General features: G+C 49.2%; 1 protein-coding gene across 1 annotated transcript in view; it reads right to left on the bottom strand.

The window, feature by feature from the left end:
* CLIC6 (CLIC family member 6) overlaps positions 1–17,108 on the bottom strand; it is a 44,836-nt gene extending 27,728 nt beyond the window's left edge. Inside the window, exon 1 of the mRNA XM_086675923.1 lies at positions 15,677–17,108. Within this exon, the coding sequence (XP_086532049.1) occupies positions 15,677–16,759 (1,083 nt within the window). The 5' untranslated portion in view covers positions 16,760–17,108. The remainder of the gene's footprint in view (positions 1–15,676) is intronic.
* Positions 17,109–17,587: the final 479 nt, after the last annotated feature.

The raw sequence follows: 17,587 nt of genomic DNA, 5'->3' as shown, positions 1-17,587 counted from the left end.
AACATTCTGAAATCCCGCCTACAGTGGACGGTGTTGGAGAAATACAGAGCCGTAAACCCACTTCGCACAGTATTCTCGGTGAATACGTTGAATAATTTCAGGGGACTTTTAACTCTTTCCATTTGGATTCAGATGCTGTCGGTGCAGGAAGTAAGAAAAAAATACTCTACAAACCTTGACTAGCTAATTCACCTAGGTCATCAGAATAAGGTGTGCCATAGGCTTGTGGTTCTGAAAATTTGGACTACCGGTTTAAAAAAAAATCCATTACTGAAATGTGACTCACTGATACCTTTTAGGGGAAGGACACGCTTAATAAGGAAACTTCATTCCTGGGAAAGATGATGTGAGTTGAATTGATATATTGACTGATTTTCCCACGGACACAATGATACAACAGAAGATTATTTTCTTGGCCCAGAACTAACGGAACAGCTTTTATAGAAATGCCCAAACAACCACAAAATTGGGGAAGGAGGAGCCTATGAAAGATAAAGTTTTCTAAAAGATATATAAACCCCCTAACCGGGTGACAGAGACAACATGAGAAAAACCAATAGAAATGGGACAGAGAGTGCCAGTCCCCAAGGTGCTAAATTCTTGGCTCATTTCCCAATTTCTGTATTCGGGGAGATTCTGCCAGGGCAGCCACAGCATCCGATATCCCCTGCTCTAACGGTGGAGTCCCTATTTTCCAGTCTCCCTTTCAACCGAGGGAAACCAGTCTTCTTGAAGCTCAGGTCCAAGGCAAGCCATTTGCTGACGTCTGGTCATTTTTCTGCCTGCAACCACTGCACAAGCTTTTCTCAGCTCAGCATCGCCCTCTCCCGTCTTCCTCTACAATGTGTGCCCGCGAAGTAGAGTCCTCACGGGTCCTACCCCCACCTCTTGGTTAGGTGCAGGACGGAGCCTGGCAGTGTGGGGCCCCGGAGCTGGCCACCTGCAGCTGGGAGGGAAGAGGGCCCGTGGGCAGCTGAGCAGAAAGCCGGACCGTGCCCTGCTGGGCTCCTGTTATCACCACCGATTACGGTGCCAAGGCAACTGCCAAGGTCAGTAGGAAGGGCTCTATCGGCTGCTTGCAGGCAAAAAGCCAGCGATTCCAATAATTCCAGCTGTATCGTCACCATGACTACTGTGAGGTACAGACCATCCGGAAGGCTTCTGGTTTTTACATTTTCTGCAAGGCAGAGAGGGAACGCTCCTTGGACGGGAAACCACCCCTTCGGCCCCACAGTCGTGTCTCTCGCCTTCCCTCTTCCGCCATCTAGTGGTGTGACAAGATATCCAGTGGGGACGGCAACAAACCAACTCTACGGCAGAAGGGTCCTCGCAGAATGGGAACCAAACGGATAGACCCTCTGTTTCACCACACTTAGGAGGAATGAAGAGAGAGGCCGTTAAGCCCCTCGCTTTCATCTTTGTCAGTAGAGTTTATCGTTATACTAGCATATCTTGTGACACAAATCGCACGCATCCCACTTCTTGTAAGCCTATAAAGGAAAAATGTATCATCAGAGCAGCAAAGCCTATTTTAGAAAAGGAAAATTGAGTATTTTGTTTTTCTTACATAAAGACAAGCCTAACCTCTTGGTAATGCTTCTCAAGACTGATTTTGTTGGCACATCCAGCCAATGATTTAGGCTGTCTGTCCCCAGTGGAGCGGAGAGATGGGCCCATCGGCCGCACCTTATTCATCTATTAGGTTTATTAAGTTTCTTACTCCGGTCCACACACAAAAAAGATATGCTCTATTTTGAAATGTGCTTCTCACTCTTCCTACCCTTAGAACGTAAGAACAATTTAATGCACCATTGATACCTGGGTCCTCAGAAATATGTTTTCGGTCTTAAAACTTTTTGAAACATAGATCTGAACCTTTCAAAAAGCCTATTAATCCTAACTACGCTCCCAGGTATGTATAGTATTTATTCTTTTCAACAGCCATAACAATCGATGTATTATTGCATGGATCAGGTGGCTGGCCACCCTTGACCCCCATAACTTAATCACTGAATCAAATTGCTCTTAGCTTTAAATTCTGGCCAGAGGCTTAGTCGTGTTCATATTCATTGTCACAGTAGGTGGAATCAAGTCATAAGAAGTACACGGACGAACAGAATGGAACTTACTATTTATCCTCGTGTACGAATTATGCTTTAAAAACTCCAGGGCTATTTTTAATCCTTATTTAATAATATGGCCGGATACCAACTGAAGCTTTTACACGGACATGAAAAGCTCATTTCCTTGTAAAATTCTCACAAGGAATTATTACAACAAAGGAACATCTTGTTCTGGAAAGCCTGCTTAATAATGCAAGCTGTTTTTATATACCCTGGTGGTTTGCGTTCTTGAATGGATGAGAATATTCCAATCCTTGCAGTGACTGCACAGGGAAAAAATGCACGAGGCAGACCGAAGATCTGGCCACACGGAACCTCCTGTGTCTCCTGGACCTGCCTTAAACCCCTCCATACCTCTCACCATGGTCCTATCTTTTGACCCAACCAGATTTCACCAGCTTAGAAGACACATAAGCCACACATCCCAGTTACTTATCGCCAATGACCAAATGACCCCAAACTTAACAGAGGGTGCTGCTTTTTTTTAATCTCTCGTGCTCTCATAAGTCAGGAATCTGGACAAGGCTCTGGATTAGGTGATCCTTCCTTTCCATGTGGCATTGACAAAGGTCACTCAGTGGTGTTGAGCTGGTGGAGGGGCCGATCTGAGGGGTCCAAGGCAGCTTCTCAAACGTGTCTACTGTCGGGGCAGCGTGGCCAGAAGGCTGGGCTCAGCCGGGATTGTCAAATGGAGCACCGGCAGGTGGTCCCTCCAGCTGGCGGCCTCAAGACAGACAGTGAACAAGGCAGAAGGTGCACAGCCTTTTATAGCGAAAGCCACACAGCATCACTCCCACCATATTCTAGTGGTGACCAGGCAGTCACCAGGGTCTGGCCAGCTTCAGAGGGAGGAGAGTCAGACCCCACTTCTCAGTGGAAGGAGGGTCAAAGAATTCACAGCCATCCTTAACCCACCACCTGAAGATGTGATTGCACGATGTGCGGATATGCTCAAATCATTTATTTATAGACCCAGTTCTTTACGCGCTTGAACTGGCTTAAGAAAATGTCGGCAGTGCCTAAAAGCAGGGGAGTTATTTTTTTTATGTTCAGTGATGGGCAGAGCAACATCTGTGCAGAATTTACGACAGCAAATGTCAATATCGGGAGAGTGACAATCTCACTTTATTGCCGCTGCTTACGACTCAGGGTCATAATATATTGGTTAAAGTGGCAATTAACAAAAAAATGTCCTTCTCATATCTGATGTGTTAATACCTCTGAGTTTTCTTAAGCATTAAATTCTCTGTAAAGTTAAATGACACAAAGAAACCATTGAGCTGCAACCCAAAACTTCATCCAGTCTGACCTTTTATGGGAATAGCGTCGAAGGCAGCCAGCCCGGGGCTCAAACAAAGGGAACAAAGTTGGGGGTAGGGATTAAGTCAGTCCAAGATTCTTCGAACTCACCGCCTCCCTGACACCAAAGGCACCAAAAAGGTATTAATTTCCCTCATTTAGGAAGAAAGCCCCATGTCCCTGTATCTCCAGACCAATAGCGCTTTTATTCTATGTGGGCTTCAAAGCATGTGATGTCTGTGATGTGCAGTGTCTTAGACATGCCTCTGGCTGTTGTCCTAAGGGCCTCATCAGTCCCCTCATGTGCCCCCACTCAGGGAAGAGAACAGCGACTTCCTGCCCCAATTCGTCTTTCCCTCCACCCACCATGGTTAGAGGTGGGCCTGGGGCACCCAAGGGGTGATGCTGGGGGTGCATAATGAGGCTCTTCCTCCCGGACCACAGCATCTTAAGGCCCCAGGAAGGTTAGAAAAACACAAAGATAAAGCCTTGGGGGCACTTGGGTGGCTCAGTCACTTGAGCACCAGACTTAGGCTCAGGCCATCATCCCATTGTTCATGAGTTCGAGCCCCACATCAGGCTGTCTGCTGTCAGTGCAGAGCCTGCTTGAGGTCCTCTGCTCCCCCCTCCCCTCCCTCACTAGCTCTCTCTCTCTCTCTCTCTTAAAAATAAAATAAACATTAAAAAAAAAAAAAGATAACGCCTTGGGCAGAATGGGTCCAGATTTTCTCCTCTCGCTGCAGCTGGCCACACCGTCTAGGGGGAGAGTCTTGCTGGCCCAAAGGCAGGATAGCACAGCTTCTGAAAGGGGACCCAAGCCTCTTGCTACTCCAGGACCGCGTGGGACTCACACGCTCAGAAGCAAAAGTGGGTGTGGGGGCAAGTCTCTATTTAATTGGCATGGTACCCTTCTCCTTCATAAGCATGAATGGCCGCTTCGTAGAGATGACAAAGAAATGACTGTAGAAAGGACACGTGGAGTGGCCCAGATCTCAGCTCGAGGCCCGCCTCGTCCGTGTGTTGTAATTACGGTAATTACATGGCAGTGACATCTGCTGTAGTAAATCGTGCAAACAGGTTGCTCTGTCCATCGCTGAATATAAATAAATAAACAAATAAATAAATAAGCAAATAAATAAATAACTCCGTTGCTTTTAGGCACCGCTGACACTTTCCTAGTTCAAAGTGAGTAAAGAACTGGATCTATAAATAAACGATCTGAGCATTTCGGCACCCTCTGACGTCACGTGAAATCACGTGACTGCGCGATCGGCTAAAGATGGCTGCAAATTCTTTCGCCCTCCTCCCACCGAGAAGCGGGGTCTGAATCTGGCCAGCGCCCTGGGGACCACCTGGTCCCCAGCAGGATATGGTGGGAGCGATGCTATGTGGCTCTTGCTATAAAAGGCTGTGCACCTGCTGCCTCGTCCACTGTGTGTCTGGAGGCCACCAGCTGGAGGGACCACCTGCAGGTGCTCCGTTTGACAATCCCGGCTGAGCCCCGCCTTCCGGCCCCGCTGCCCGGACAGTGGACACGTGTGCGAAGCTGCCTTGGACCCCTCAGATCGCCCCCCGCCCCCACCAGCTGAACACCACCGAGTGACCTCCGTCTATCTCCCCCGTTTTGTGCTTTCACTGTACCGCGTCCTACAGTCTCCTGCTATACAAATAGAAAGCCAAAGATGATTTGCAACATGCACCCAGCTTGAACAGCTGTTCGATTACTGTGCTCAGACACAAGCCGATGTCTGCGAGTGCCAAGTGACGCGTGAGGCATTCACGGCTAACTGAGAAGGTACGAGATGACCCAATTTACACTCTGCAAACTGACCACCCGATTCTTTGTACCTGATGCGGTAGCCAAGCGTGTACATTACCATCATCCACTTACCCGTCTATTACACACAGCACAGTCTTCCGAGCGCAAGAGACTGCAGCAGAAGGGCGGAGCCCAGGCTGTCTGAGGTCTAGAGGCCAAATCCCCCCCCTTTAGGGATCACTGCCCAGCCTGCTACCCTATTTCTCCCATCTGTTCCAGCAAACGCCGCCCCCCCCCCCCCACACACACACACTCCCCTTCCTCACTCTAGCCATTGCTTCTGGATCACTCTCTAGGCTGAAAGCTCTAGAAAAGCAGGGGCTGTGTTCATCACTGTGTGTCACTGTTGTACCCCGGCCCCAAACACAGGGTCTGCTAGTTGGCGGGCACTCAATCAATATTTGCTTTAAATAGCCACTTGAGTCCAAAACACCACTCTGGAGTTTAGAAGACTGAAAGGCACCTTTTACCTCTCCCCACAGCAAAACACTCAACTTTCATGTGGCCAAGCAAGCACCCAAGGGAGGAGAACCAGGGAGTTGGGGTAGAGCTCATAAACCCAATAAAAATCTAGAATTAGAGAATATTTTTAATCTGATGATTTCTTACACAAACATATAAGATTTGACTTCCCTTGCTGTGTGAATAAGTATATATCAACTGTTCTCCATAGAGCTACCCCCTCCCCCAAAGCTTCAAAAGTATCTCCCCGAATGATCTTTGATATCTGAGTGTTTCAGTTCCCCCTCCCACTAATTAAACATAAGCTCTGAGCAGTCTTCCACAATTCACTGGATCTCTAAAAATAGGCTATGGCATCATTCTCTGTAAATTTTGGTCAATTCTTTGGACAGATGGAGGCAGAAATAGAACATCTGGCGAGGAGACAACCTCAGAAATGATATTTTGATATCACTGCATCACAGACGATTACTTTTCACGATGGTTTTTATTTGTGGGACTCAAATACATTCCAGTAGGTGGCATGCCAAGATCAGAGTGATGTAGCCGTGTGGCATGAAATGATCCCGCTATCTTAGATATTTGAAATTTTGTTTTGAACGGGAATTCTTACCATGTAAGAAAGAACTTAATTCTCAAAGGGCATGTGCTTGATAAAGTGTAACGTGCTAGTTAAAAAGAAAGGGAGAGAGGCAAGAATTGAAATACCTAATCCCTCAGGACTTAAGAAGTTATAGAATATAAAGTAAAACAGAGGATTTGAGGATTCCAGTAAATTAAGGGGCACCTGGGTGACTCAGTCGGTTAAGCGGCCAACTTCAGCTCAGGTTATGATCTCGTGGTTCATGAGTTCGAGCCCCACGTCGGGCTCTGTGTTGACAGCTCGGAGCCTGGAGCCTCCTTCGGATTCTGTGTCTCCCTCACTCTCTTCCCCTCCCCCACTCGCACTCTGTCTCTCTCACAAATAAACAAACATTTAAAAAAAAAGATTACAGTAAATTAAGTTGGGGATGTCATTTTATTTTTAATGTTTATTTTTGAGAGCGAGAAAGAGAGAGCGGGGGAGGGGCAGAAAAGCAGAGGGACAGAGAATCTGAAGCAGGCTCCACGCTGTCAGTGCAGAGCCCGACATGGGGCTCCATCCCACAAACCGTGAGATCACGACCTCAGCCGAAATCAAGAGTCAGACACTTCATCAACCGAGCCACCCAGGCGCCCCTGAAGTTGGAGAGTTTAAGAGTGCTGTCACAGCCTATGCTTTGTTTTCCTGCGCATCAATTCCAACAAGTTACTAAGACTGAAAGGATAAATTACTCCAGTACAAATAGACAAAACAGTTCAATTAAATATATGCAGCCCACATGACAGACAATGGTCTAACTTCCTTAATACAAAAATTAGGAAAAATAAGGTCAAACATTCATTTGCAAAATGGGCAAAGGACAAAAGCGAGCTGCTCACAGAAAAAAAGATGTCAATGGTTGTTAAATATAAAAGTGTACTCAACCACACATACACCAAAAGAGATATTATCTAAGAAGTGAGCTTCTGGGGCACCTGGGTGGCTCAGTCAGTTGAGCGTCCGACTTCAGCTCAGGTCATCATCTCACGATCTGTGAGTTCGAGCCCCGTGTCGGGCTCTGTGCTGACAGCTCAGAGCCTAGAGCCTGCTTCTGATTCTGTGCCTCCCTCTCTCTCTGTCCCTCCCCCGCTCATGCTCTGTCCCTCTCTCTCTGTCAAAAATAAATAAACATTAAAAAAATTTTTTTAAAGAAGTGAGCTTCCATGTGTGATTACATATGCACAGAGGGATATTCATTACAGGGTGGTTTAACATCCAAAAGAAGAAACTACTGGGGCGCCTGGGTGGCTCAGTAGGCTAAGCGTTGGACATCTGCTCAGGTCATGATCTCACTGCTCGTGAGTTCAAGCCCCACATTGGGCTCTCTGCTGTCAGCACGGAGCCCCCTTCAGTTCCTGTCTCCCTCTGCCCCTCCCCAGCTCATGCTTTCTCTCTGTTAAAAAAAAAAAAAAAAAAAAAAAGGAAACTATCTAAATATCCACCCATGGGAGACTGACCACAGAGTACATCTATCACTAGAAAACTATGAAATTTTTAACTAGATCAGAGTTAAACTTTTAGCTCGATCAGAATTTAATCAAGCTACAGGTACAACAGGGAATGATACCTAAGATATACCATTAAGTAAAGAAAGCAAGATGTAACCCAATGTATTTCCAGTGTACTACTTTTTATGAAAACAAAATTAGGTGTGGTACTTTTTAAAAAATATGTCTGTGAGGGATGTCTGGGTGGCTCAGTCAGTTAGGCATCCAACTTTGGCTCAGGACATGATCTCAACAGTTCGTGAGTTCGACCCCCATGACGGGCTCTCTGCTGTCAGCACAGAGCCTGCTTCAGATCCTCTGTCTCCCCCTCTCTCTGCCCCTCCTGCACTCCCACTCTCTCTGCCCCTCTGTGCACATGCGTGGTCTCCCTCTCTCTCTCGCAAAAATAAATAAACATTAAACATCTAAAAAAATAAAATAAATAAGACAGAAACCACAGTGTGCGACTTCTGAGACTTGGTCATAAAAGGCATTGTGGCTTCTTCTCTCTTGGATCCCTGCTCTAAGAAAAGCCAGATGCCATGTTGTGCCAACATGAGAGCAGCCCATGAAGAAAGCCCCAAGTGGTGAGGATTCGAACCACTTGCCAACAGTCATGTGACTCAGCCACATTAAAAGTAGATCCTCCCCTGCCCCAACCAATCCTTCAGATGAGATCACAGCCCTGTGAACGTCACATCTAGCAATCTCATAAGCTAGAACTACCCAACCAAGAAGACCCCAAATTCCTAACACAGGGAAGCCGTGAATAACAAATGTTTGCTGTTTTAGGTGCTAAGTCTCAGAGTAATTAATTTATTACACGGTGATAGGTAACTAATGCAGTGAGGATATTTACATGCCAGCTTCAATATGCACAGAATACCCCTGGAAAGAGATTCAGTGACTGTCTCCAAGAAGAAAAACTGAGAAGCTGGACCTCAGGGGTGGAAAAAGACTTACTTTTTATTGTATTGTATTTCATTGTGTCTTTTTTTAATGTTTATTTATTTTTGACAGAGCAAAAGCAGGGGAGGGGCAGAGAGAGGGAGACAGAGGATCCAAAGCAGGCGTTGCACTGACAGCAGTGAGCCCCATGTGGGGCTTGAACTTACGAACCAGGAGATCACGACCTGAGCCAAAGTCAGACGCTAATCTGACCCGAGCCACACAGGTGCCCCTCATAGTATCTTTTTATATTTATCATCTCTGTTTTATTTCAACCTCACCTAAACCAAGATTAGGGGCCTCACAGAAAAATAACATTTCCAAAAATAAGTATAAGATATTCAGCGTCTTAAATATTTTTCACTGTGATAGACACTGCTGATTCTTTACTCAACAGCCATTCCTCTTCTTCCTTGCTAAATAAAACTCCAATTTTGTGCCAAAGGCCATGTATCTAGTCCTAGGTCACAAATCAAAGGGGGTTTAACTATGGGTCAGCAAACCTTCTCTCAAAGGGCCGGAGAGTAAATATTTTAGGCTTTGCAGAATCCAGCTGAACATGGAATTGGATACCATCTCCCTACGGGAAGGAGAACGGTGTGCCAGAAAACACGGTGATGTCTATACTGCGGACAGAGTATCTCCCTCTACCCCCAACTATGCCCAAATACAAAGCCCAGTTCATGAATCAGCACTCTGTCAGAAAAAAAAAAAAAGTAGAAAAAAATTGATGGAAAAGGAGTCTAGGAGATTTCAATGTCCACCTCCCCAACTCTCGGAGAAAACCCTCCTTTGCTGAATGTCGCAGGAGCTCACAGAGTGGCGAGAGCAAAGGCAGCCTGTTTTCGAAAATCTTCAAGAACTTGCACTAGGGATCATCGGAGGGACCCGCTCTCTGTGTCTCCCCAAATACATCAAATCGACAAACACCTTAGTGACTAGCACTGTACCTGTGGGTCTTCCCACTATATGCTCCTACAGCCTCCTACTCATCTTCGCTGCCTCTTCCCCTTCCTGCCAGCATTAACTGGGTGCCTACTGTGTGCCAGACCCTGTGCTGGGCGGGGGGGGGGGGGGGGAGGCGGGAGGACAAAAGTGAGCACATCAGTGTAGTCCCTGCTATTGCCAGCATTCAGTGCTCAGGGTCTGTCCTCTGGGCTAGACGGTAAACTCCGTGAGGGCAGGGACCCTGTCGGTCTTGCCTGACGTTGGGTCCCCAAACTGTAGCACAGTGTCTGACACACAGTAGGTGATAAATTCACATGCGCTAGGTTAAGGGCTGCATCGACAGCACTGTGACCTACTTGAACCGAAACCATGGCTCAAGAGCTTTGTACTTTCTACGTTCCTTCAAAGGCTGGGTTTTGACTTTTCTGCGTATGGGAAACTAAAGAGTAAATTCACATGCCGAAAGGCCCCGGTGTGGTGTTTCTGAAGGTATCTTGCCGATCTTCAGGTATCTGTTTCTGAAGGTATCTCCAGGTACAGACAGATATCCGCAGGATATCTGAGTGGCCTAGTTGGGTCACCTTGGACTGATGCCACCGGCATCCACCTGGGCATTTACCTACCATTCCCAAAAGGCACCGACTGAGAGCTTCCAATGAGCCCACTGCCCTGCCAGCGTGGGGAGAGGGACCACCACCCCCCCCCCCCGACCCCATGTGCACATGTGTGTGCAGGTGTATCAGACGTTAGCATAACACCGCATTCCGTCTCGGTTTCCACCCCAACTACCTCTACTGACTTCATAAATGTATTTGCAGGCAAGTTGTATCAGACGCTCAGAACACAAGGGACAAAAACGTCATTCTGCAGGGAGACGTAAAATTCTAGGAGTGCACCTTTGCCCATTTCCCTCCAGGGAGCGTGGTCACAGCCCACACACGATGAAAATACCACCTCCCTCTCGAGCTCCTTGGTGACCAAGCCCCGCAGGACAGGTCTTGACATGTTCTCTCCTGACGGAAGGTGCCCAGATTGCTGCAGCCAACTGGTCTACCAGGAGCCAGTCAGCTGCTGCTCTGGACACATACCTACCCCTCCTCTCCTGCCATGGCCACGTGGTGTGGCCCTGCTTGGCTGCCTCCATTCATTCATTTACTTACGTTGGGGGGCAGTTCTCAACGTCAATGCCTCTTCAAAGGTCACGTCTTTCTTTCTTTCTTTCTTTCTTTCTTTTTTTTAATTTTTGTAACGTTTATTCATTTTTGAGAGACACAGACAGAGCACGAATGGGGGAGGAGCAGAGAGAGAGGGAGACACAGAATCCGAAGCAGGCTCCGGGCTCCCAGCCGTCAGCACAGAGCCCGATGCGGGGCTCGAACTCACCCACCAGACTGCGAGATCGTGACCTGAGCTGAAGCCGGATGCTGAACCGACTGAGCCACCCAGGCGCCCCAAAGGTCACGTCTTTCTTGAGTTGTACTTGGTTCTACCGATTCCACCTCTCTAGAGACCCAAATGTGATGGCAAATGCCAGCTTTTGAGCTCTGCAGTAGCTGCATGTTAACAGTTAAATATATGGTGTCCAAACACCTAATTTCAGAAATTCCTAGACTCTGGCCCAGGATTACTCGTTGGTCACACTGAGGTTTTTTAAGTCATGTGACATTTGCCAGGAAATCTATAACTCCGATTGTCCTACGCCTAGACCCTGCCTCAAAGTACACACGCTGGATTAGAAGCCCCAAATCTGTAAGCAAGACTTCCTTAGCGACTAAGTCCCCACAGCTGGTGAAGTCCCTACTTTATCCTTTGTTGTCAGTATTTTGTTTGTCGTTTGTTATTGTTATGTTGGTATGTTATTATGTTGTTACCCTTTGTTATGAGTGAAGAAGAAATGACTCTTTCTTACTAAATACACTGCAGGGTTACCTTATAATTTGATGACAAATAATTAACACTTCTTTGTAAAAAAAAAAATAAATAAAAGAATTAGCATGATCAGCAATTAATTTCCCATACAATAATTCAAGGAAGCTTTCCTGGGCCTGTTCTATACGCTTTTGGCTCTTTTACAAGAATACATTCTTGCGTACTTACGGAATAAAACAAAATGGCAAATTAGTAGGATGAGAATTTTCACAAAGATGGAGATTATAAACCACCGGGTGGTTAGAAGTAGAAGCAGATTTTATTAGCACATGTTACTGGGTCATATGTCATTGCTTTGTGGTATGTTTGCAACCAATATATGTATTTTAAAAACCAGGGGGAAAAGCAAAAGTTAAAAATCACAAAATATGGGCCGATTAATGAAAACGGTGTTTGCCAGGCCATCAGGAGATGTTTGAAATGCTTGCGGTACTCTCCCTTAAAAAACAAATCTGTGAATTCTGCACTCCAGAAATGGCACAGAAAAACTTGACATGTTTACAAAACCCAGAGGGTCAGATGTCGATTATGGAGGAGAGCCCAAAGAAGAAGCCCAAAGAAAGATAAATCTGGCAAAGAAAGTCTATGTTGAACTAATTTAAGGATTTTAAATCAAAAGTAAGAATTAGCAAACTCAAAAGATACAAGCGTCTAAGAGGTTTTTGCTCGGGGCGCCTGGGTGGCTCCGTTGGTTAAGTGTTGGACTCTTGGTTTCAGCTCAGGTCATGATCCGGTTCATGGGATCAAGCCCTGGGTCAGGGTCTGCACTAACAGCATGGAGCCTGCTTGGAGTTCTCTCTCTCTCTCTCTCTCTCTCTCTCTCTGCCCCTCCTCTGCTCACGTGCACACACACACACACTCTCTCTCTCTAAATAAATAAACATTTTTTGGGGCGCCTGGGTGGCGCAGTCGGTTAAGCGTCCGACTTCAGCCAGGTCACGATCTCGCGGTTCGTGAGTTCGAGCCCCGCGTCGGGCTCTGGGCTGACGGCTCGGAGCCTGGAGCCTGTTTCCGATTCTGTGTCTCCCTCTCTCTCTGCCCCTCCCCCATTCATGCTCTGTCTCTCTCTGTCCCAAAAATAAATAAAAAACGTTGAAAAAAAAATTTAAAAAAAAAATAAATAAATAAACATTTTTTAAAATAAATAAATGAAAGGTTTTTGCTTGATTTCTTTTTTGTTTTTCAGTAGAATGATTTGTAGGTGGAAAAATTAAAGGGGATGCCTTAACAATCCTATGAGGCACATCTGACGTGACCCTCAGAAGTTGTATCAAATAGTAGTTGCTTAAAAACCCATCTCCCTAGTTGGAGATCTGTTTTCTTACCCTTTTTTGTTTTTGTTTTTTTTTAAGTAGGCTTCACACCCAGCCCAGAGCCCAGTGTGGGGCTTGAACTCACGACCCTGAGATCAAGACCTAAGCTGAGATCAAGAGTCGCATGCTTAGCCAACTAAGCCAACTAAGCCACTCAGGCTCCCCTGGAGATCTGTTTCTTTAAGAAAAAAAGGGGGGGGGCACAAATGATCACCAAGATGATCATGTCAGAATAAAACAGTCTGGATAGCCCATATGGGGCTCTGCCCCTCCCCTGCTCACACGCTCGCTCTCTCTCAAAAAAATAAACAAATAAATATTAAAAAAAAAAAAAAAAAAAAAGCCCCTTGCCTCCCGAGCAGGATCTGAGAAGAAAAATGCATTTTTACTTTCCATAACATTCCTATCCCCAGAGAATGGAGGTAATTAGGTATCTAGAGAGATTTTTCCTTTAAAGAAAAAAAAGGAAGGCAGGGATGAAATGGGCAGGGGACTATTTCTGTGCAAAAGCAATAGAAGTTTGTGGAAGCTAAGCAGATATAACAGTAAGAATACAGGTTCGCACCATGCTTATCTCAAGCCATGGTACTCTTCTAAGTGCTTTACATAATCTAATTCTTGAACAACCTCACCGGTAGGTACTATTATTATCCCCACTTTATCCATAAGCAGTAAAGGCTTAGACAAGTTAAGTAGCTTGCCCAAGGTCACACTGCAAGAGAGCAGCAGAGCCAGGATTTGATCCCCTGGCTGTGGGTCCATGCTATTGATTATCATGGTAACCGTGGCTGTCGTGCACACAGGCACCCATTCAAATCTTCATCGTGTTCCAGACCTGTGCTCCACATGGAGGGGAGAAGATGAATTTCACACAGTCAAGGGGAGAGGTGAAACACACAGGACGTGAGTGGACTTTCAACAGAGGGACACCCAACCCAGACTGGGGTTGGAAAAGGCTCCCCAGAGGAGATGATTCCCCATGATGAATCCAGACACCCCGCAGGGGGCAGGGAGAGAGTCGAGATGGAAAAAACTTGATTCAGGCAGAAGGTACAGCACCTGCAAAATCTCCGGGCAGGAAAGAATGTGTTTCGCTCAAGGAAAAGTAACTCGTTCAATATGGCTGCCGTAGTGGTACCATCGGTAACAAAGGGGGGCAGGGGAGGGGGGTGGAGACATCCAGACAACACCAAAGAGGCAAGAATAACATCATGAGGGACTGACCTTGTGGCCGGGCTAAGGGGTGTGGACTTATCTGAAATTCCGCAATAAACAACTGAAGAATTTTACACGTTGAAACAACGTGTAGCTCACTGGCTGTCACCAAGGGCCTGGGTTGGAGACAGTGGAGAACGGAAGCAGGACAAGGTAGGAAGGTGTTACTGTATTTCCGAACTGTAACAAGAGGCTGGAAAGATGTGCTGGAATCAGGTGGCCGTGAGACCAGAGCAATGGGAATTTTTCAGATCAAGAGCAGATTTGGGGCACACAGCACAGGCAGGGCATTTGGCTCTTCCCCTCCCCCTTCCCCCTCCTTCTCCTTCCCCTTCCCTGCAAACTTCTAGCTCCCAGAGGCCCTTTCGAGGGGCTGTGCCCTTAGGTTCTATCCCAACGCATAATCTTAAAAGGCTCCAAGGTTTTCAAAAAAGCCCTTTCCCACTAGTGAAGAAATACATGCCCTCTCCTCCCTAACCCCCTTGCCACCCAAACAATTCTTGAAATTCTGATGTTAATCACTTTGGAAACATTTCTCCTTTTGCTTATTAGAATTTGCTTACATTCCCCGCAAGGAGCTTTAGGTCCTAACTGGCTTGTATAAGCCTGAAAGTATTCTGGAAGGATTATGATTCAACATGCAATGCACATTCTTGGCCTTATTATCTGCTGCTTTCCTGGTCTGGCCACAGGTCTTCAGAACGGGCTTTTTTAACCAAGATCCCCATGTGGGGGGCAGGGGGTGGGGGGTGGCTACCACTGGACCTCGTCTCTCATTTTTGATGCCTTGTAGAAATGCCTGTTTAAACTCAAACCTCAAAACTGAGGTACTCAGTCGTGCCCTACAGAGTCCCTAACAAATTCACTGTTCTCCCATTTGAAGTACGTTTGAAATACGACATAAAGGCAGATTGCGTTCAAGCCACCAGCATCTTGTAAACGTCCAGAATAAATGTTAAAATGCTCAATAAACACCCTAATACTTACATGAATTTCCACTTTCCTTCCAAATAGACCTCATCGATTCTACCCACCAAAGAGGGATACTCTTGGGGGGCTGAAAACCCTGGCCAGCCCTGGGCCTCTGAAATCGGAGTCCTGGGGATACTTCTCGCATTACAACCCGTTTGCATTTTTCCCCCTCTTCAAGTATTAAGCTTTCTTTGGCATCAATTTCTCTGAACATCAATAAGGTGTGTCGCTTTTTTTCTTCTTTAAGTTAATTCTTCAATAACCTCCGGAGGAGAAGGGCCAGTTTGGATTTTCAGAGCAAAGGACAGTGGGGTGCTGGCCCTGCATCCCCCCACGTCCCCCGACTGCCTCCACCCAACCTCTTCGTTTCCAAACCATCGTGTCTCGCTAAAACGCTCCTTAAAACTCTCCCAAAACACCCAGGATGTCCTGCCTCCCTCCTAGGAATGGAAGTGACCCTCTTGACACTGGGGACCCCTGGAAGACCAAGACCAAAAATGGGACGGGGCGTGCTAAGAGCTGGGGAAAGCTCAACTTACCTTCACGAAGAGGGTGATGTCGTGCTCCTGTCTCGGGGCCCCCTCTTCAGACGCCTCGCCGTCCTCCCCACGGCCGTTCACCCGCGCGGTCTCGTCCGCGCCCTCGACGCTGCTCTCCTCCGCCAGGTGGTTGCTGAGCTCGGCCTCCGGCTCCGCGGCCCCGGTCGGCGCAGCCGCCTCTGGATGCGAGCTGCTGCTGTCGGGGGGCTCCTCCTCGCCCGCCCCCTCCGGGCTGCGCTCTCGCCTCTCCTCCTCTGCCTCCTCCATCTCCTCCTGGGGTCCACCCTGGTCCCCTTCCTCGACGGCTTCCGCCCTCGCGTCCCCGGGGGCCGCTTCCTCCGACTCCTCTGTCCCCGGGGCCCCCGCCTCGTCGGCAGGCCCCGCCGCTGCATCCCGAGGCTCCCCTGCCAGCTCCCCGGGGCCGCACCCGCCAATCTCCGCCGCCGCGGCCTCCGTGGCCTCGGCCTGGGGCTGGGGGCTGCGGTCCCCTCCGTCCCAGGGTTCACCCTGGGTCCCGTGCGCCCCTCCCGCCTGCCCCGCTGCGTCCATGCCGGGCCCCTGCGCCCCCGGCGCGCTGCCTCCCGGTTCCTCCGGCCCTCGCTCCGCTTTCTCCTCCGCCCCGGGGGCCTCGGGCTCCCCGGGCTCCCCCTGAACCTCCATCGCGGCCTCACCCTGCGCGCCGCGTCCGGGGCTCGCGTCCTCCACCTGCTCCCCGCCGCTCGCCCCCTCCTCTCCCTGCGGGCCGTCGGCGCACCCCGGGGCGCCCTCCTCGGCCTCCGCCTCCCCCTGCGCCGCCCTCGCGCCCCGCGTCTCGGCCGCCGGGCCACCGTCCGCGCCGGGCTCCCGCTCGCCCGCGCGCCCTCCGTCCGGGTCGGGGCTCTCTGCCCGGTTCACCGCGGCCGTCGCGGCTGCGCCCGCCCCCTCGCCCCTCGGCGCCTCCGCGGCTCCCTCGCTGGCCTCCTCCCGCTCCGCCTCCCGGCCCGCGGCTCCCGGCTCACCGGGTCTCTCCGCCACAGGCGCTGGGGCCTCGGGCGGCCCCTGGGGGCCTGGGGGCCCTCCCTCCAGCTCCGCTGCCTCGGCCATGGCCGCAGATCCCTGTCCTCCGCTGGGGACCCTTCCTCGACACTGCTGATGGGGCAAGGGGCCCTGGGCGAGGAGGTCGGTGCCGGAGGGGCCGCTGCACCCCTTCCAAAGGGACGCCTCGCTCTGGGCTCGGGTGGCGCAAAATGGGCTCGACCTCAAGACACTGCGCCCCTCGTCCCGGATTTAAGCTTTCTGTTATCTTCCTCCACCGCAACTGTTTCTCCCAGATTCAAGTCTGCTTCCCACCCAGACTCCAATTCCTACCCGGCTTCGCTGGAGGCGCGGGCCACCGAGATAGAGAGCGCGGCTGAGGAGGGCCTCTTAGCTCCCACACCCTTTGAAATGCCTGGCCCGCCGTCCAGGGACTGACCAGTAGTCATCGGTGCCAACTCCGTCCCCCGGGAGCTTGGGCGGGGCTTGCACCCCATCCTCTCCCCGTGTTCCGGAGGCCTGGGAGCCTGGCCAATGACAGCCTTTCCCATGGCCCTTGTGAATTTCAGTGAAAAGATCCCAGTTTTCCTGACAGCTTGGGTGTTTTCTGTAACAGCATCAAGTTCCAGAGCCATTTAAATCACACACACCCCCAACACCACACGCTGGGCACCCGAGTACCCAATCTCCACTCCCCCCCCAGGGAGCCCAGGGTTAAGTTCCTCAGCTGATATCCAATGCAGATGCCCACGTTCCGCCTCAGTGTCCCCGAGCAAAGGTGGTAAACCCAGAAAGCAAGAAGACAGGGAGACACCTTTCCAATTTTGCAGGACCCTCCTGAGAAGTCCCAGAGGCCCCTATAGAGAAGGAAGAGTCCGTCGAGGCACTTTGATCAGA

This window comes from Puma concolor, chromosome C2 (assembly GCF_028749965.1).
Source record: "Puma concolor isolate L17-30 chromosome C2, mPumCon1.1.hap2, whole genome shotgun sequence".
Lineage (NCBI taxonomy): Eukaryota > Metazoa > Chordata > Mammalia > Carnivora > Felidae > Puma > Puma concolor.
Note: the sequence above shows the minus strand (reverse complement) of the source record. Positions and strands in the feature narration are given on the sequence as shown.